Source organism: Micromys minutus, assembly GCF_963924665.1.
Source record: "Micromys minutus genome assembly, chromosome: 17".
NCBI classification, from domain to species: domain Eukaryota; kingdom Metazoa; phylum Chordata; class Mammalia; order Rodentia; family Muridae; genus Micromys; species Micromys minutus.
In genome coordinates, this window is record NC_137952.1 from 28203762 (window position 1) to 28223848 (window position 20087).

The 20087-nt window shown below is 47.7% G+C and overlaps 2 protein-coding genes across 3 annotated transcripts in view; one reads left to right on the top strand and one right to left on the bottom strand.

Annotated features, from left to right (window-relative positions):
• STARD9 (StAR related lipid transfer domain containing 9) overlaps positions 1 to 4003 on the top strand; it is a 79426-nt gene extending 75423 nt beyond the window's left edge. Inside the window, exons 27-33 of the mRNA XM_080931434.1 lie at positions 466 to 577; positions 700 to 821; positions 1028 to 1092; positions 1203 to 1405; positions 1555 to 1634; positions 1766 to 1924; positions 2344 to 4003. Of these exons, the coding sequence (XP_080787560.1) occupies positions 466 to 577; positions 700 to 821; positions 1028 to 1092; positions 1203 to 1405; positions 1555 to 1634; positions 1766 to 1924; positions 2344 to 2445 (843 nt within the window). The 3' untranslated portion in view covers positions 2446 to 4003. The remainder of the gene's footprint in view (positions 1 to 465; positions 578 to 699; positions 822 to 1027; positions 1093 to 1202; positions 1406 to 1554; positions 1635 to 1765; positions 1925 to 2343) is intronic.
• A 2369-nt stretch (positions 4004 to 6372) lies between these two features.
• Positions 6373 to 19698, bottom strand: CDAN1 (codanin 1; the record flags this gene model as incomplete). Of its 2 annotated transcripts, XM_080931755.1 has the most annotated exons (28): positions 6373 to 6993; positions 7548 to 7655; positions 8817 to 8998; positions 9129 to 9192; positions 9277 to 9384; positions 10832 to 10980; positions 11164 to 11242; positions 11417 to 11480; positions 11951 to 12109; positions 12322 to 12425; positions 12521 to 12654; positions 12852 to 12906; positions 13062 to 13151; positions 13378 to 13465; positions 13786 to 13952; positions 14111 to 14257; positions 14412 to 14532; positions 14802 to 15007; positions 15488 to 15563; positions 16060 to 16149; positions 16538 to 16647; positions 16810 to 16930; positions 17729 to 17807; positions 17887 to 18000; positions 18126 to 18295; positions 18493 to 18696; positions 18903 to 19393; positions 19609 to 19698. In XM_080931755.1, the coding sequence occupies 28 exons, from the start codon at positions 19696 to 19698 to the stop codon at positions 6868 to 6870; spliced, it is 3696 nt and encodes a 1231-aa protein (XP_080787881.1). In that variant the 3' UTR covers positions 6373 to 6867. The 2 variants fall into 2 exon arrangements, 1 of the variants encoding a protein (XP_080787881.1); XR_013975393.1 differs by lacking the exons at positions 6373 to 6993; positions 7548 to 7655; positions 8817 to 8998 and having other exon boundaries at positions 9182 to 9192; positions 10879 to 10980.
• Between the last annotated feature and the right edge of the window lie 389 nt (positions 19699 to 20087).

Consider the following 20087-nt stretch of genomic DNA (forward strand, 5'->3'; position numbering starts at 1 on the left):
TTGCTGTAACCTCTTGAGTCTTTGTTACTGTTCTATTGCTATGAAAAGAGACACCATGAGGCAACCCTTAGAGAAGCAAGCATTTAATTGTGGGGGTTTTGCTTAGTTTCAGGAGCTAACATTATCACCATGGCAGGGAGCATGGTAGCAGGCCAACATGATGCTGAAGAAGTAACTGAGAACTGTATTTTTATCTGAAAAGAGTAACACTGGGCCTGGCATGGGCTTTTAAAACCTTCAAGCCCATCCCCAGGCACGTACTTCCTGCAGCATGGCCACACCTTCTAATCCTTTCAAATAGTGTCACTGTGGTGATCAACAGAATCACCCTGGATGAGACTTCCAAAGCCTTCAAGGATATGAGCCTTGAGGTCATACTTATTCAAACCACCACAGTATCCAACATCCCAAAGTCGAATTGCAGTTGCCAGTGGAAGGCATTCTGGATCTCATTCTGTTCTGCAGGAGGACTCTCAAGTGCCAGATTCCCAAGACACTTGGATAGGGGACTGGCGGGGCCAGTCCACAGTGAGGAACCTGTATCTGACTGGGTCTTCCTGGAAGAGCTTAGCCCACAGTGAGTATAAAACTTAGGGATGATGTCTGCAGGATTCACTGGCCCAAGATTCTTGACCCTGTACCACTGTCCCACCATCCTGGTGTTCAGGTCATTGCAGAGCCTCCATCTCTTTGTTGTAGGCCACAGAGCCTCGGTGGGAAGTGGCTGCTGCTCTCTCTCCAGCCTATCCAGCTTAGGAACCTGCTTCTCCTCCCACTACCAGGACTTGGCCAAACACATTGTCAACACATCAATGGCTGATGTGAGTCTCTGGATCTATTCATTCCCCCCTCCTCCTGTTGCTATAGCATGACTTATGTGGGATGGGGAGGGAAAAGAAAGGGGCCAGGCAGATTAGGGCCACCAAGGCATTGAGGTTTCAGGAACTCCAACTTGGTAAGTGGGCATTTAGTAAATGTTAGCCAGACAGATGAACATAGAGGCCTGCCTTCTACCCTCTGCCCCCAGGTAATGGCTGCTTGTTCAGATAATCTCCACAACCTCTTCATCTGCCAGGCAACAGCTGGCTGGAAGTAAGTGATTTTTGCAGTGCTTGGTCCTTCTGCATTCTTCTCCTCTGCCCTGCTTCCTGCCACACCCCATGCTAGTAAACTGACTGTTTCTTGCCTCTGGTGTCCCTAAGCTATCAGGGTGAGGAGCAAGAGGTACAGCTTTACTACAAGGAATTCTCTTCTACGCGACATGGATTCTTGGGTGCAGGTGTGGTGTCCCAGCCAGTCTCTCAAGTATGGGCAGCTGTGAGTGATCCCACCTTGTGGCCTCTGTATCACAAGCCCATCCAGACAGCGAGGCTTCATCAGCGAGTGAGCAACAGTATCAGCCTGGGTGAGTCTAAGGGCTTGAGTTTCCAAAGGCCTGGCAGGGAGTCAGAGGTAGAGGGTCGAAGCAGCACTGTTGGCATAGCCTTCTCAGCAAGACTGCTGGGATCCAGTTATGCACGGAAGGACTAGTATTCAATCTGTCTGTCTTTCTAGTGTATCTGGTGTGTGATACCACACTGTGCGCGCTGAAGCAGCTTCGAGATTTCTGCTGTGTCTGCGTGGAAGCCAAAGAGGTGCCATGTTGGGGTGGTAAATGTTAGGGGAAAAAGGCTGAAGTGCCATGAGGTGCTTGAGCGCTGACGGGGTCACCTCTCTCCGATCACCCAACTGCACAGACAGGACTCACATGTACCTCCCATCCTAGGGGCACCTATCAATTATGGCAGCTCAGTCTGTGTATGATGCATCCATGCCAAGACCTAGCAGAAAAATGGTCAGAGGAGAGATCCTGCCCAGTGCTTGGGTCCTGCAACCTGTCATCATCGAGGGGAAAGAAATAACCAGAGTCATCTTCCTTGTCCAGGTGACACAGCACTGCACCCTGTCTCATGGCATACCTGAGGATATTCCTCTCCAGTTGCATAGACTCCCCAGTTGCCATGCTATTTGGCCAGAGTAGACTAATAGTAAGGGGAATCAAAGAGGGAGGAATAAGCAAGTTGATAGTTTTGTGAAGCTCCCAGCACTAGAGATTGACTGACTTACACCCTGTGGCTAGCCGTGGTCCTTAGGAAACAGATGGGCCGTAGGAGCTGAGAGCAGCAGACCAGAGCCCTCACTTACCATCTTGTATGGCACTCCACTTTCAGGCCAACTCCAGCTTCATCACTGGGAGGGGAAAGCTAGCACTTAGATATAACGCTAAGGGGTCCAAGTGCTTCTCCAGTCACCAGAGTGGCTGTTCCGGGTCTGTTTGTACCTCCAGTCTTCCTCTGCTTTCAGGTGGAGCTGGGTGCACCAGGCTTCCCTCCCCATCTTCTGAACTCCTTTATCAGACAGCAGCCGTTGGCTGTGGCCAGGCTGGCATCTTTCCTTCGGAGTTAGTATTGGGCCATGGAGACAGCACGGCTGAGATGCAGGCCCAGGACACAGACTACAGCTGCTTCTAGACCCTGAGGCAAGAAGAGCCCAGGCTGCCTGTGGTAGCCAACTATATAGATGGCACCAGCTCAGGGCTGCCAGCAAAACCAGTACTTAGTACTTGGTTACCTCTGAAGAGTGAGCAACTTGAAGGTCCTGGCCTTAGCTGTTTAAAGAATGAAATCAACTCACCTTCAGGATTTCTCACCTTTATTTCCTGTCTCTGGGACTCAATGGCACAAGTGTTCAAAGACTGGAAAGAACACAGCCTGCAGAGCTGGAGACTGCAGTGCTTTGGCAAAGTGCCATCTTGGCAGGCAGGCACTGGCCAAGGGTGCTCTGAATCTGCTTCCAAAATTCAGCTCCGTTTTGTGATGGAGTGGCAGAAAGGACCAAACCATACAGTTTAAAGAATCATCTGCATAAACCAAATCCTGATTCAGAATTTTCTGTCACTGAGTGTTTACATTTTACTATTTACATTACTCTCCCCACTGTGTGTCACTGGGTACAATCAGTCACTTTTAAGCTCAGTACAGTGGGAGACCACTGTAGAAAAAGACAGGGTGTGGGGGCCTGAAGACCAATAATAGGACAACTGCATGCTGCTTGCAAACTAGGTAAGGAGGGATTTCAAGCAGATTCTTAGAGAGGATTAAGTCAGCATAGGTCTTGACCTTGTGCTAACATACCTCAAGTTCCTAAGTGCTGGGATTCTGAACCTACCACACCCAGCACTCACTTCTCTGATATAGTAGGGTGTGGTGGCACCTAGCAACAGCAATCTGGTAGTAGTAGGAAGACCAGAAAATCATCCTTAGATGGCCAGGCTGTGATACATTAGACCCTGTCTTAAGCTCAGTACTTATAAAGATGGTCAATAGTTATTTTTGTTGCTTAACTGTTTTAATATGATAGAAGAGGAAAAAGGGTTGGTTTTCTTTAGATCTTGGCCTGGCTGAACACTCTGAAGATTTTCTATGTTGATTCAGACGTGGTTGGGATAAGAAATTTCCTTTATTTCTGTCACTCCAAATCTTTGATGAAAAAGGGTTCTCTTAAAGAGATAAGACTGGTTAAAGGGTAAATTTCTTTGCAAGATTTTTCTGTTTCTTTAGAGTATTTATATATTATGAATTGAATGTTTTAAAGTTTGCTTTGAATTTATCTTTATGGCATTTTTGGCAATACTTGATAATGCAGTGTTATACATATTCCTACCAATATTCTCCCTGCTCCCTTGCTTTCGTGTGTTTGAGTCAGGCTCCCAGTCTGTATGTAGCTTCGGCTTCCCAAGTCCTCCATTGAGAACAGGAGCCACCACTGGGCCCAGTTTCTACCTCTTCTCATGTAAGTGCCTTGCTCAGACAATTAGCCCCCCCCTCCAAAAAAAGTCAAAATATTGCTCTTCAAAAACGGTGGGCTGGAGAGATGGCTCAGCAGTTAAGAGCACTGACTGCTCTTCCAGAGGTCCTGAGTTCAATTTCCAGCAACCACATGGTGGCTCACAACCATCTGTAATGGGATCTGCTGCCCTCTTTTGGTGTGTCTGAAGACAGCTACAGTGTACTCACATAAAGTAAATAAATCTTAAAAAAAAAAAAAAGCTAGGTAGTGGTTGTGCATACCTTTAATCCCAGCACCCAGGAGGCAGAGGCAGGCAGATCTCTGAGTTTGAGGCCAACCTGGTCTACAGAGATCCTAGATACTCAGGGCAACACAGAGAAACCTATCTCAAAAAACAAACAAATAAATAGAATGTACCACTGTGGGTCATAACAGCGGTATTTACTCACAGTTCAGTTGGGACTTTCTGTTTACATGCATGTGCTAGTATTATGAGCTCAGCTGTTGCAGAACTCTAAATAGGTGAACAGCATTCGGGTGAAAAGCCCCTCATAAGACCTGAGTCAGCAATCTGAAGCATACAATCAACTCTCTATAACTTTATCTCCCACATCTGTACATTTAACCATAGATCAAAAGATATTCAAGCAAAGTTTCTAGTCATAATCATTTAAATATAGTTACATGAATTAAGTCATCTGTGGATAACATATATTAAAGGATACAGGAGTGGAAAGAGGAAAACCCAAGAATGTGTATAAAAGGACAGATGTAGTTAAAACATTAGGCCATTATATATTAAGATGGTTGACCACCATGTATTTCCATATTTGTGGGCCTGCACTGATCCTATTGCAAAAGACAGATGATAAATCAGGCTCTGAAGAGCACAGGAATCACCTGAGGCTGGGTCTGTTCCTGTCCAGGCATGTTCCTGTCAGTATTTCACCTGTACAAAGTCCCAGGTGCCTCGAGGCCACTGGTCCACAGAATACAAATAACTATAACATAAAAGTCTGCTTTTGGTAAGAAGTTCTGAGGTAAATCATTCATTCCAGTGCCTATAATACAAATTTCATCAAAAATAGAGTACTTGGTACAAAAAGAAAATAGATCTCTACTTGATTATCTGCCTGTCTTTACAATGAGTTGTATGAACAAGCTGTTCTAAGTGTACCTTAACACAGGCTTGCTCCATGGCTGAGTCCTTCAGTCAGAACAGTTTTCTGGGCTTCAAGTTTCCTAAGCAAGATGAGAATTGGCCTGCCTGCTGCTCACCTTGACCAGGACTCACTTTCTGAGGCAGGACTGTGGTTCAACTATACCACTGTAATACTGACTTCTAGGCAAAGAAAGAAAAAACATGATTACCACTGGGCTTGTGGCTCAGTGGTAGAGTGAGACCCTAGGTTTGATAACCAGTACTGACAGAACTTGAGCAGTTTGTCATTAACGTGTGAGGCAAGGCCCCTGGCCCAATCCTAGACTTGGAAAAGGAGCTGAGGGAAGGGAGAAGAGGCAAACACTAGAAGTAAGTAGCACTGGGGTGTAGGGCTAAGGAAGCTTAACTTTCCTCAGGTCAAAACCTTTTTGCCAGCTGCAGTTTTCATAAAACATTTTGCAGTTGACTTCCAGAGTTGTCACTGAGCATCTTCTGATACTTCCCCTAGAGCCTGAGGCTTACTACCAAACAGACAAAAAACAGCCTACAGGGATTAAAGCACATACTGTCTTCTTTGGGTGTATGGTGGCACAAACCTTTAATCCCAGAACTTGGGAAGTAGAGGCAGGCAGAGCTCTATGAATTTAAGGCAATCCTGGTCTACAGAGTGAGTTCTAGGACAGCTAGGGCTACAAAAAGAAACCCTGTCTTGAAAATCAAAACAAAACCCCCTTAAAATCAACTGGTTACAGGGGCTGTCAAAATAGCTTAGGGCTAAGCCCAGTGACGTTGACTATGAGCCCTAGGACTCACATGTTGAAAGGAGAACTGACTGAAGCAAGTTGTCCTTCAACTTCCACAAGTGTCCCATAGCACTCAAGCGCAGACACACTGAGTATAGTAACATTTTTAAAAATCACCTCATTTATAGAAATGAGGGATTGCTCTCTATAACCCAGAAGACTGCTTTGGTTAGAGGGAAGTTCTGAGGTAAATCAGACAATCCAGTGCCTACAATACAAATGTCACCAAAGCTACTGCCATGTGGGTGGGTATAGACAGCAGGGAGCACATGGAGAGTAGATGGCAATAGTTCATAGCAGACTGTCTCCGACCAGCTCTCAGCATGATAGTATACAAACATCATGGAGAAGCAAAGAAGCTCGCTCACTGCAGTGCACAAAGCCCACTTTCAGAAAGGAGATAAAAGCAGGGGACAATAGCCATCAAGACCTTGTTAAAAGTTTTATTAAAAAACAAAAACCAAAAAAAAAAAAAAAAAAAAACACCCCAAGCCCCTTAAATTTTCTACAGCAGACTTGGTCTAATTCCCTGCAAAGAGGTGAAGGCTCACATAAGCCCATAAGTTTCACTTAGGCAAGTCCTACCTTATTGTCCGCCAACATGTGGGGGTAGGGTGAGAGTCCAACTTCTGGACGCAAGAAAATGTAGACTTCCAAATTCATGTTTTGTCAACTTTCTCACAAGCAGAAGTTCTTTGCCTATTAAGATTTCTCAGAACCACATAGTTTTAAGAGATGCTGGGATAGCAGCAACTTGAGGCTCAAAATACATTGATCAGCACACACATTTCTTTTAGCATCTGGCTAAAAACGCCAGCCCTTCTGCTCCAAGATTGGAGTCTCTGGGCTTTTCCACTGTGACTCTGAATCAGGTTCTCCTTCCTCTAGATCGCAGGTGTTGAGGCCTGTGACTGGATGCTTGAAGCCACACACTTCCTTCACTTAGGAACAGCAAGCCCGATTACACACCTGGACACTCTTGCCCTAGCAAGGCGTGCAGTGGGTTCTTGAGCCTCCTCCTGAGGCATAGGAGGCAGGTTCTGGTGACATGCCCAAGAGGGCTGCTTCCCAGCTCTAGCTTTGGGCCAGTACTGTCCCTCGGCTTGGTTGCATAAGTTCACAAGCTCTCAGCTGGGGTTCTAGCAGATGGGGCTCAGCTAGGAACAAGCGAAATAGTGTTGATAATTCTTCCGAGAAATCCTGAAGTAGAAAGGTTAAGAGAAAAGTAATTATGGATGTTCTGTCCTTCCTAAGGTCAGTCCCACCCAAAAACACACTCACAGCCAGTAAAACCCTGACAACCCAGCTATTTTATCTAATGTCTTCTATGCAAAAATGTACCTCCATGACTGGTAAACTAAGGTTTTAAGTTCCAGCAGGGAGAGTGGACTCTAACAGGAAGCAGAGGCTTTAAAATTGTCAAGCACAAAGTATTCATATTTTATGGGTACTGTTTTGCTCTGAATCACGAGACAAATCCTCAGTATTCACTGTGCCATGCTGCTTCCCAGTTGCTCTTCCTCCCTCTGTTCTTAGTCACTCAGTTCAAACCCATTCCTTGGTCTCATGGTAGTTCTGAAAACACTTGACAAAAATGCACGGAGCAACAGCTATGGTGGCCACAACTAGAATATCGTTGCTCAGGAAGTAGGATGAATGCACTTTTGTGGTTACTCTGGGCTACATAGGTAATTTTTAGGACAAATGACACATATCTTCATGTAAGACAAAGGGATACCATTAAGACTCCTTACCCCTGGCCACTGGGCCTCATTAAGGCTGCCTAAACAGGCTTCTATCTCCAGATGTCCCATGAGATCCTTTTCTACCAGTTCCCGGAGTAAGAACAGTAGCAGGTCCCACTGAAAAACACCACAGAGAAAGTCAAAAGTTGTCAGATCATACAGTCCTAACAGTAGAGAGTGAGGTCTATATAGTAGTCCCAAGAGTAGATATCTCAAAGGACAGAGCTGGAGTTGGAGATATGGCTCAACATACTGTTAAGAGCAATTCCAACACCCAGGAGGCAGAGGCAGGCAGATTTCTGAGTTTAAGGTTAGCCTGGTCTACAGAGTAAGTTTCAGGTATATAGTGAGTTCTGGTTACACAGAGAAACAATGTCTTGATTCCCCTCAAATAAATAAAAATTTAAAAAATAAGTAAAATAAATGGTTACAAACTATTTACAAATAAACTTTGAAAAAAAGTGAAAGCTGCCCTGAGGAGGAAATTGAGACAAAAGGAATCTGTTTTAGCATGGATAAGGAAGAGAATAATAAAAGAATCATCAGTTATAAAATTTGGGGTGGGCTGGATAATGTTAAGAATATGACTTGATGAAGGGATTGATTGCTCAGCAAAGTTCCTGATATGCAAACATGATGGCCTGTGTCATGGAGACCAGTAGAAAGGGCGAGCTCTCCCATGTTCATACTTACAGGGTTGGCTCACCCACAACTCCTGCAATGTGTAAGGCTCTGGAGTACTGCAGGTGGTTAGGGGCAGGGTCGGCTTTCTTACTCACTCACCCCCAGGGCCAGCTCTTCCTAGGATCCATGTTGTATGACTGTCTACCTGTAACCCTAGTGCTGGTGGGGCTATATAGGAAAATTCTGGAAGCCATATAGTTTATAGCCAATTAGTGAGCTTCAGGTTCAGTAAGAACAATGCTCCCTAACAAGCACACATACTACCCCCCAATATACTACAGGAGCTGGGCATGGTGGCTCATATCTGTAATCTGCACTTGGGAGGCAGAGGCAGGAAGAATGCTGTGTATTTAAGGTCCGCATGGACGACAGAGTGAGATTCTATTTCAAAATCCACATGTATGGGCCTAGAGTGATGGCTCAGAGATTGAGAGCAATTCAATTCTCAGTATTGACATGTTAGCTCATAGCCACCCTAGTTCTAGGGGATCCAACAGATATTCATGGAGCAGATACATGTGTACAAAACATTTATATACACAACTCTAACTACTCCCCAACAAAAATTACAGAGGCCCTGTGCCTCTGAGTTACCTCTCTTGGCCGAGTATCTGCCAGAAGCCCTACATTTCTAGGGCTGAGGAGAAGCTGTAATGGAACTGGCCCCTGGAAGTCATTCTTCCACAAGGAAAGCAGCATATGCAGAAGCCTTCGAGCATGTCCTCGCTCCAGCTTGTGCTGTGTTGGGGGCCCTAAAATGGGGATCTGGTCTGCAACTACAGGAAGAATAGAAGGTAAGCTTTAAATGGAGGCAGCAAGCATGTCCTATGCTCCTAACTTTGCTTGTAGCCAACCTTGGGGTTTGGGGAATGTAGCGTGAGGGACTTGGTGGAAAAGGAACCATACCTAGAAGAGAAGCCAGCTCTACCGAGCACTTGGCCAGATGCTGCTCAGCAGTCGGGCACAGGAACTGTGGAGGGAAAGGACACATGAGCATCATTCTTACTGCTCTGAGGACTGGTCCTGAGCCAATGTAGCTGATGCCACATCTCACCTGGCGGCATCGAAGTGACTGGCCCAGCTGGTTTAGGAGTTGTTCCAGATGCTCTGGGGAAACTCCTTCATCAGGGTCTCGAGGCCCAGCAGCCAGGGAAAGCACATCCTGTAGAGAACAGTGATGAAACTTCATGCCAGAATGCCAGAAACTTGGTTTGGGATGGGAACCAGCCAATGGAGAGAGGCAGAAGAAAAACAGAGCCCAAGGGAGTGAAGCAAGTGGGCCAAGGTGTTCTTATAGCTGAGGCTCAGGCAGTAACAGCACAGCTACAATAAGCAATTGTATGGACAATCCAGAGGGAAGTAGATGGAGTGGTAAAGCCCAGAGACTGTGCTGCCAGAGCTCAAAAGATGTCACTCACTTTGATACAAAACCACATAGCCAATTCTCAGAGGATGTTTTAAGATACTTAGGAAACATGTCCTACCTAGAGTCAGAATACTTCTCTCTCATGCTCCTCTGAGATCTCAAAATAGAAATCCTTTGCATATCTAGCTTGATGCCTTTTTTTCTCCTTCCTAAAGTTTTTCTCTCCATCTATGGGCATTGCTTTCTAGTTTCTATTTCTTTATTATAAGACCATTACTTTGGAGCAGAGCCAGATAGTATTTTATCTCTTGGGAGTCACAAGGCCTAAATATTGTTCCAACTATTCATCTCTGCTTTGGTAGCACAAAACCAGCCACAAACGATTTAATAAATGGATCAATAAAACGTATGTACAAAACCAAACAGCAGCCTCATTTTAGATTATGGCTGCTTGCTGACTCTTGCTCTATAAAATTGGTCTTTTTCTCTCTCTAGACACCAAGTGCTACTATGTAGAATTCACACTATCTACTTTTTTATAAGTTATTTTAAGAAATTCTCATTTAAGTTGCTCAGACTAGCCTGTGATCCTCCTGCATCAGCCTCCAGAATAACTGGGAATCCAGGCCTGAACCCAGTCGAGACCCAGCTTTTGTTTCTTAACCACACGAGAACTTTCGGTCCATGCTTAGTGACCAGCATTATCTCCCACATGGACACATAATACAGAAACCATGTCCAGACACTGCCCCTCGAAAACTTCCCCACTTATGCAGCCATTCATCACCATGTGTGTAAGATGCATTTGGTCAAAACCTTTAGCTCTGGCCTGTTGTGGTAATATATACCTTTAATCCTAGTTCTTGGGAGGCAAAGGCAGGTGGATCTCTGTGAGTCTGAGGTCAGCCTGGTCTACACCGTGAGTTCTAGGCCAGCCAGACCTACATAATGGGACCCTGTCTCAAAAAAACCAACCAACCAACCAACCAACCAACCAAAGAAACAAACAAACAAAAAAACCCCAACCGTTTAGATATAATTTTTTTTTAGATGATTCTAGAACGAAGGCCTTAGGAAAAGCATTCAATTTAGCTCTGTTCTATGTGATCCCATTCAGTACGGAAAGAAAGAAACCAGCCAGACAACACACAAAGCTTCTATACAAATCCTGAAGCCAATGTGAAAAGAAGCAAGCAGCAGGGAGAGGGAGTAGGAAAGCCAAGGGAGTAGGGTAGCTGTGTACTTTTATCTCGGAGATGAGGTGGGAGGGGAGGGGAGCATGGTGCTCACAGGCTCGGGAGCAGCCCCTCCGCTCCACCCGGGCAGTTGGCTCAGGACCCTGGGCTCGTAGCATGCGACTCACGGCTGCTTTCACCTCCCTTCTAATCAGCGCTGCCAGGCAGAGGGAAAACAAGAATGGAGTCACTGGAATGTTTCCCTACATGGGCTTGCCATGACAACCCACACCTTCACTGGTTTTAAATGGCTCACCTAATTAATCTCCCACAAACTGTTCAATACCCTGCCTGCCAATCTTTAAAAACCTGGTTCAGTCACTCCTTTCCTAGACCTCACCTGTAATGTTGGCTGACAACCAAGAGCAGGCTTTCTCTGTTGCAAGCCCCACAGCAATGTTCTCTGCACTGCTTAGAACCTGTGGCACAGAAGGACTGCTGAGTCAGGGACTCGGGGAGGCAGGTAGTACAACACTGGATTCTACAGTCCAGGACCCACCCTACAACAGCCTCATACAGGCGCATGTGTACACGTATATGTACATGCATGCCTGCCTCGTGGCCTGCTAGCTGCAGGCTTCCTTCCTACGTACAGCAGCTGGGGTCTCCTCTGGTAACAGTGCTCGCACAGCGGTGGGGCTCTTCCTTTGGCAGAACCTGCAAAAGGACAGAAAGGGGGTCAATGTCTGGATTTCGTAGATTGACTCACAAAAGTAAATTCTCAAATGCAGAAGGCCTATGACCCGGAACCTCTAACTCAGAAGGAAGTGCTGTCAATTCTCCTGCCCCACCACCAATTCTGGAAGGAAAAACCCACCCATTAGCCCTACATTACAGACTCCCAATTCAATATCTGGATTCCATGCCCAAAAACAAATCCTTCAAGAAAGGGGAACAGAGCAAAAGGGAGGAGGAAATAGAAATGGAGCAAATGGGATGTGAACGAGGCAAAAAGGATAGGGGAAAAAATCAAAATGAAGCTGTGTGTGCTGGCTCAGGCCTGTGATCTCAGCACTTGGAAGTTTGAGGTCAGACTATAGAGTGGGACCCAGTCTTAACAAAAAATGAACAAAACCAAGAGGAGACTTCTGGAAATGAAAAGTCTCAGATAGATTGACAGTTCTTACTCTCGCCCCTGGGTCAGTGCTTGGGCCCCATGGGGGCACAGTTGAGAACACAAGAATTCCAACAGCTGCGCTGGATCTCCCCCTTCCTGTCCTTGTGTCACCAGCTGCTCCTGAAGAAGTGACTCTGCTTGATGCACCAAGTCTGCTACCAGTGTTGCCCTGTAGCAGGGAGAGCAAAGTTTGGGGGCAGTTAGGAGAGTAAAGAAGAAAGGGCTGCAAATGAAAGGACATTTGGTCAGAATGTCCTTCAAAGGATGAAAGAAATTTCAACCTCCCTGTCCCACCAGGTGACTGCTCAGTTTGACAACGGGTTAAAGTTTAAAGGGAAAAACTGAAGGTGGCTGAGAGCAGGATTCTCACTCCATCCTTACTTGATGTGTTTGACACAGTTCGATCCGATTCTTTCTGCCACAAACTCTACAGTCCTGCGCAGGGAGGGCGGCTGGTTGTGGAAAAAGGCCTCAGCAAGTTGAGCCTGGCAGGAGTTGGAGGCAGGGGTAGAACTACCGTGAGGGCTTCCTTTGCCTCCCTCACCAACTGCCTCCCTGTCTCCCTATCCTTTGCCCTTACCTGCAACCCCTGGCTCGTCTTGAGAGGCAGGGTTCCCAGGCTGGTGGTGGTAGTAGGAGTGATTTTCCTCACAAAGCCTCCACTCCGCCCACTGCTTCCAGAAACCCAAGAAGCAAGCAGTTTTCGGAGCTCTCCTGTAAAGGAGTTGAAGTTTTTACTTCCAAAATTATCTCCCCTTCCTCCCCCAAACATCATGCATGACTTTTGTGGAGCAAAGAAGATGAAGTACTCAGAGAACCCAAAGACAGAACAATATGCTGAGGTATGCTTTTGGGTATCCATGACAGGACAGGTCAGGTCATGACCATAAAGGAGAGACAGAGATGCTTACCAATGTAGGGGCAACATGTATATAACAGCTGCTGGTCCACAACAGGTACACTGTCCTGGGGAGAATAGGCCAAGGTTGGAAGGGGAAGGCAGGCAGTCAGTCTCCCTTCCCTCCAAATGTGCAGAAATAGAAGTCAAGAAGATGAATCATCTGAAGTCTTTCCTGGCTTGTCTTTATCTATTCAGCTCATTTATCTGGTTTGATGCTCACCAAGCCATGCTCCGAAGCAGTTGTATCCACCTCAAGGGCATCTCCCTGACCATCTTCTAGAAAGAATAAGTCCTCAGGAACTGTAGGTATCTGGTAAGAGAGGAAGGTCGTCAGAACACTATTGGTACTCTAAGATTTGCCATGGTTTCTAAATCTATTGGGGCCCTGGGTCAAGCAAGTTGTTTTCTGAAACCATAGCAATACTCATCCCTCTCAGAACCTTCCTCTTCTGTCCCAAATCTGCCTCAGACTCTAACGTTCTGTAGTCTGCCATGGCAGCCATCCACTACCCTATCTAGACCATCCATCTGCCTACCTGGAAAAGCCAGCCCAGGACAGCAAGCAGCAGCAGCTTGTTCAGGAAGCACATCTCTCCTTCATTCTCCTTTGATAAGACCAAACTCCTAAAAGGTAAACAGAGGATGTGGGCAGACTTGTGCCAAGGACAGAAGGCAGTGAACAACAGCTACCACTAGGAAGGGAGTTCTCAAAAGCAGATCTAAATCACACTACTGTTGGGAAGACCAACAGGATCTCAGTGAGACTTCCACCTTATATCCTTCTTGGCTAGGCCATATGATAGAGGAGAGGCCATTATGGAAGACAATGGTCACAATTCTGCCTCTCCTGAGGCTGTCATAGCTGTGGAACCACACAGAAGCAGAAACTTCTAGGCCCACTTTATAAACAGCGAGACTACACAAATAAGTTACATTCTACTCACCGGTGTAAGTGCAGCAGGAGAGTAAAGACACTCCGGTAATAGTCCAGCAAGGGGACAATGTGGTCAGCAAAAGAGAGGAATTCTACCAGCCAGGGTACAGTGAGCACTGCCCGACGGGCCCACAACCCCTGCTGCAGCAGAGCCCGTATATCCAGAACAGGAGGGACCTGGGAAAGCCAGGATTCTGTCAATGAGCAGGCCCTTAAAAGGGTTGGCCCACCCCCTCTAACTTGCCAGGGTACTAGAATAGCCAAGGAGACCAGTCAGCATCCACATTTTCCTTCTCTCCCCAGCTCTTTCTTACCCAGATCTTCCACATGCTCACCTGGCTTCTGAGGGTCAGAATAGAGTCCTGAAGCTCACGGGTTGGAGGTGGTTCATGTCCCCGATATGGCAGGAAAGCCACAAAGCCCAGAAATTTAGCCAAAAGTCTAAGACTAAGAAGCACTACAGCAAATTGCCTCCGTTCACCCTGAATAAGGAATCAAGTGAAACAATGTTTCAAGTGAAACAATGTTTCGCAGAAATCTTCTGGAACAATTAAAAATCTGTAACGTTTTCCCTGAACACACATTCTTTTCCCTCCTAGATCAGACCCCATTATCTCCCTCATTCTGCTTTCTAACCTGCCAGTCCACGTCTGACTCCCCATCTTCATCACCAGGCTCATGCTGAGGCAGGCGAAGGCCATTGAGCTCCCGAATCTTTAAACTTAAACTATCCATGAGATGTTGATTAAAATGGAAGCTTGAGTGGAGAAAGCAAAAGACAAAACAAACAAGGCAGTGTTTAGAGGAGATGCCTCAAACAAAAAGACCCCTGAGAAAGATAAAGCTAAAGGACAATGAAATTACCTATGTGGGCAAAAGAATGACTAAAGAGGAAATATAAATGGGAGGAGCCAAAACTCACTTCCAGATATGTCCAACCTGAGGCAAAGGAAATGTTTTGCCTTTTGGAGAAAGCAAACCTTTCTTGGCCTGTTTCTCTTCCTGTGAGATACAGGAGACCCTTACCTGCTGGCACTCATGATGAAATCCCTGAAGAAGCCCTGGCAGCCTGGGAAGGTCGGGGGTGGGCAGGGTCCTCCACTGCTCTGAGGGGCTATAAGCCGTTCTTGGAGCTGCCGCAACCGTCCTAGCTTGTCAGCTCCTAGCATATTCAATACATCTGGAGCTTCACCCAAAACATATCCCCCAGCACTGCCAGGGCTCTGACACATCTGAGATCCCAGAGGGAGGAGAGAGATGAAAAACCGGTAAGAAAGAAAGACTAACAGAAAACTGACAAAGCGGGCTTGGGATGTAGCTCAGTGGAGCACACTTGCCCAGCATGAGCAAGACCCTGGGTCTGAAAGAAAATAATGAGCACTACAGAGGGTTTCCTTCTAAGTCAAAAGGTGAAGAGATGCAAACTGCCTCAGGTCACTAGAAGAAAGGTTTGAAGATGCCCTGACTACTAAGCTCTCTTTGTACCAATGACAAGTCAAGGAAGGGATGGTGGTGAGAGGCTATATAAGGGCATGGAGTCCAGGGCAGCTCCGAGAAGTCAGAGAACACTTGCCCACCAAGTTTGAGCTACCTCCCAAAGAGAAGGCATCCTTTAAAAATTTGTAGCCAGAATCTACTAGGTTGTCTATCTGGCTCAGAGTGCCAACCTTATTAAGCTGCCCACATCTTTTGGCCACCACTGCTGTTATTACCTGGAGAAGCTGTTTTTGGAAAAGCCGGACAAAGTGGCTATGGCTACAGGCTGCTGAAAGTTGACTCATCATGGCTCTGAGGAGAAAGAGTCAGACACGGTGTGAGAAGGAGACAAGTAATATGTTCCGGCTGTTAACCAAAGACATGAACAACCCCTTTGCCAGGAAGCCCACACAGGAGAAGGTAAGAAACGTTTTCTTCACAACCAAGATTTCTCAAGGCTAGACAGACTTAACCCACTAAGAAATGTCGTCTCAGATCTTCAGGTCATGCTCAGTGTTAGTGAACATCATGATCAATGTAAGAGGGAGATAAGGACAGGACACTTGTGTGACAGCCTGGTTATGCACCTATGCAGTTTGATCTATGAGTTTTATCCTTTCCTAAGCTTTTGCCATTACAGAACAAGTGCAGGGTATTCCTGGGATTGATTGAGAAGCTGGAAAGATAAATACATCTCTTTTGATCTAGGTAGAGTTACCAGTAACTGGAGACCGAGGAAGAGATGGGTGGAAGGAAGGAAACCTCATTGTCAGAGCAAAGACAGAACTGAGGAGGGCAGAACACCCACCTGATCCTGCTACCCAAGCCCTTCTCAAAATCCCAGCTGGGTTCCTCATGGTGATCTTCCCACTCTCGAAGTACCTCATAGAATACATCCCTGAAAGATATGGAGGCTTGATCAGTTGTGTCCCAGTTACCTACAACCACTTCCCAAAGTACTTTCCCTTGCTTGGAAGGCTTAAGATAAGCCTGCCCACAGTGCCAGTCTTTAACCCCCATAGCTCTCTACATGTTGGTAATGTTACAGACCCAGCAGCAGCACATCACAGGCATCTGTGGACAGGGAAAGCTGACCCTAAGATGGTCGGTTAAGATCAGGGATTCAGGTCTGTGGACATGAAACAGAATGAAGCCAACAGGCTTTATGATGACTGCCAACAAAGGGCCTGAGCAGCAGTAACCCACCACGTTCAGTGCCTAACTCCTGATTCTAGGAAAGTAAGTAACTGTTTATTCCCTCCTCATCAGGTCCCCCTTGTTTTCACCTCTGTTTTTTAAAAGTATGAAAGGCTCGATCACTGGAGAAGTTGGCACGATTGTCAGTTTCTGGCTGAAAGGAGACAGCTTGAGCAGAGGGTGGTATCATGAGGGAGACCTAAAACATGGCAACAACATTAGGAAACAAGACCTGTTGGATCATATTTACAAGACTTTACTCCTTATTCTCGTCCAAAGTTAGCCCACCTGATAGCACTAGGAAAATTGTCTGAATTTGCAGACCTTCTAGGCTACTAGGTACGTAAGTGAGGGTAGCTACCTTGGCAGCACTGCCTTCATAAGCAGCTCGAAGACGGCCTTGCAGAGCTGGTGAGAAGCACAGCAGCCGCTCGTTCTCAGCCAGCAGCTTTAAGGTCCCTTTATCCAGGTAGGAAAGAACCCTGCAAAGACAGGTGTGGACATGACTGAGACAGGCACCAAGGCTGCAAACACGAAGTCCGCCTGAAGCATAGGCAGCGTTTACGCCTAGATAAGTATGGCAAGGCCATGGGCTAAGAATCAAGATGAAGGTAAAGGGTGAAGACATGAGACTTCATGGAGCTGAGAGCAAGACATGGCTAGGGACATTAGCCATGAACATAAAGGTCAGCTGCCATGCGTTCTTGTTATTTCTTGTGTATACAGGGCTTTCTATATGACCAGCAAGCACTTCAGTGATCTGTATACTTAGGCCCTTTTGTATTTATTATTTGGGACTACAGCTCACACAGTTTCAAATGCTGGGTTTGAATTTTCTACAGCCTGGGCAAGTCTTTAAACTTGCAATCCTTGCTTAGTACCAAACCCAGCCATTTCTAATTTCTTAGAGGATAAACTCATAGCCTTGATATAAAATTAAATGTTACAGATGGGCCAGGAGGGTAGTATATGCCTCCTTTACTTCCAGAACTTGAGAGGCACAGGCTGGCAAATCTATGCAGATTTGAGGCTTGTTCTATGTAGGGAGTTGAAGGCCAGCAAGGTTACATAGTATACACACACACACACACACACACACACACACACACCCAAAAACCATCACCACCACCATAAAAACCAAACACATCTCCTTCCCCTCAACAGAAGGTTCCAGGTGGAAAGGTCTAGGGCAACTGTATCTATTAAGCAAAGTCATGTATCGGACATGGCTAGAAACAGACAGATAATAAGACCCAAATGCCTCAGCTAGAAAAACTCACTGAAACTGATGCTCCAAAACCTGCACTGCAAAGAAGACACAATCATGGATGCTCCGAAACAGGGGGCTTTCCAGGGAATCTAGGTCAATAACAAACGGTTAGTTAAGAACTATCCCAGCTGCGAACATCATTTCTCAAAATCAGACTTGCTTACTGACCTAGGGCACCCTGACTTGATTCAAGGTCACTGTCCTTGGTGGCCACCATTCTCCGTGCAGTAAGGAGCTGAAGGACGAAGAAAAGCTCCAAGAAAAGGTTTGGTACTAGGTTCTCTGGATAGAAAGAGAAATGCCATACCATTGTGCAGCACTGACAACCAGGCCAAGGCTCTGGGAACTCGTCCGCTCTTACTAGGTAGTTTGCAAGCTTACCCACCCCCCCTTTGCGCTCAACTCACCAGCAATACATGAGGAGTAGATGAGGGCTACCAGCTCGAGGCGCTGTCGAGAAGACACTCTGGCTGGGTCCGCAGGCTCTGCTGTGAGGTTTCCTGTCCTGCTGGGAACGGGAGACCCCGATTCTGGGACTGGGCAGGCTGGGGTAGGTGACTGCTGGAGCTGCTTGGAGCTGTGTGAACAAGAGAGATGTCATGATTAACTCCGCCTGGCTTTCCGGGACATTTACTTTCAGGTTCTGCCAGAGAAGACATCAACAGCCCAGGAAGCAAACCCAGAATCCCAAAGGGAGAAATCAAGTTCAGAAAAATTCCCTGCAAGTCCCGCACAAGGAGGAAGCTGACATCCCAGGTGGCGGCAAAGCCATACCGCGCCTTCCTGAGCATCTCCCGCTCCTCTTGCAGACTTCTGCACCCTGGGGGAAGGCCAAGGCCCCAAGGGCTAGTGTCCAGGGCTGAGGGTTGGGAACTGGGGACACAGCTGATTGGGGGTGAGGTGAAGCAGGTCTTGGGCTTGGACAGTGACCGCTCTTCGCTCACCGGAGTTGGGTTGATCCTTCGAGAAGGCTTCGTCCTGCTAAGAGTAGTCAGTTTTTTGTTTTGTTCTGTTTTTTCAAATTTCTATCTTCAAGTATCATTCCATTCATAAGAGCTGGGCCCCCTTTAAGCCCTCCCCACTTTGTTGTTTCTTCACCCTCAACCTTCTAACCATCGCGCACTCTACTGTGGGGCACCCAGCTCTGCTTTAGCGAATATTTTTCAATAAGGACCGATCCTCACCCTGCAGAGCCGGGAGGAACGGTGCCTACGGGAGGGAACTCCTCCAAGTTGCTGAGGTTTGGCGGATCAGAGAGCGACAGTCTGGGGCTGCCAGGGCTGCCAGAGCCCTTAGGCTTCCGGCCTCCGGTCCAAGGCGGGCTCTCGCCGCTGGCCCCCTCCTCCGGGCCCCCGGAGCCCCGACCACCTCGTTCACGGGACGGCCCTGGTCCTGCACCCCGCCTGCGGCCCGCGCGGCGGGCCAGAGGTGCCTCGGCGGCGTTGCTGAGGGGCTCGGTTGCAGGGAAAAGCTGGCTGCGCGCCCCACGGCCACCCCGTGGCGGGGCCCCCTGCCTTGCAGGCAAGGCTGCTGAGGCGCCTGGGGTCTTGGCGGGGGTTGAGGGGCCCTGCGGGAGGACCCGGCTGCTCTGCTCCCTCAGGAAGTTCAGCAGGAACGGCACGAATTCCTTTCGCAGAGGCCGAAGTGCACTCAGAGCAGCCACCTCGGAACTATCCTGAGGAAGAAGCAGAGGTCGCGGGGCGAGAGGGTCAGCTGACAGCGCGGGCCGCCTGCGGCTGAGGCCGCAGGGTGGGCGGCCCGGCAGCAGCGCGCAGAGGAGCGCCCTTGGCGCGGGCCGACAGCCAGGGCAGGCAGGGAGAAGGGACTGAAGCATCATTCCCCGCGGGAAGCACATTCTAGGCAGGCTTGAGGGTGTGTCCGCACTGTTACCTCCGAACTCGGGGTGCTGCGCGCGATCCACCGCACGGCGGCTGCGACCGGCACCTCTTCGCGCAGCAGCGACTCTAAAACGGCCGCCATCCCTGTCCAGGCGCTCTGAGCCTACTGCGCAGGCGCACATGCGCCACAGGCGGCCGGGAGGGGCGGAGCCGGCGGCCGGAGCGACGGTTGGACGACGGGGCGGGTCCTTGCGGGGTGGGGCTTTGGCGGCCCGGGAAGGTCTGCGCAGCCAGCCAGGCCTGCAGGGAGCACTGGCTTCTGGAGCAATGTGATAAGATGGAACTGCTGCGAGCTCTGTGGAGACCCGGGTCCGAAAGAGACACCAGCCTATCAGACCAGACATCTGCCTTAAGCACAGCCTCAGACCACCTACTGTAGAGCTTTTTGAGTCACTCTCTCCTCAACCAAAATAAAGTGAGTAACCTTCTGTTTTTACTTTTGTTTTCCGAGACATGATTTCTCTGGATAGC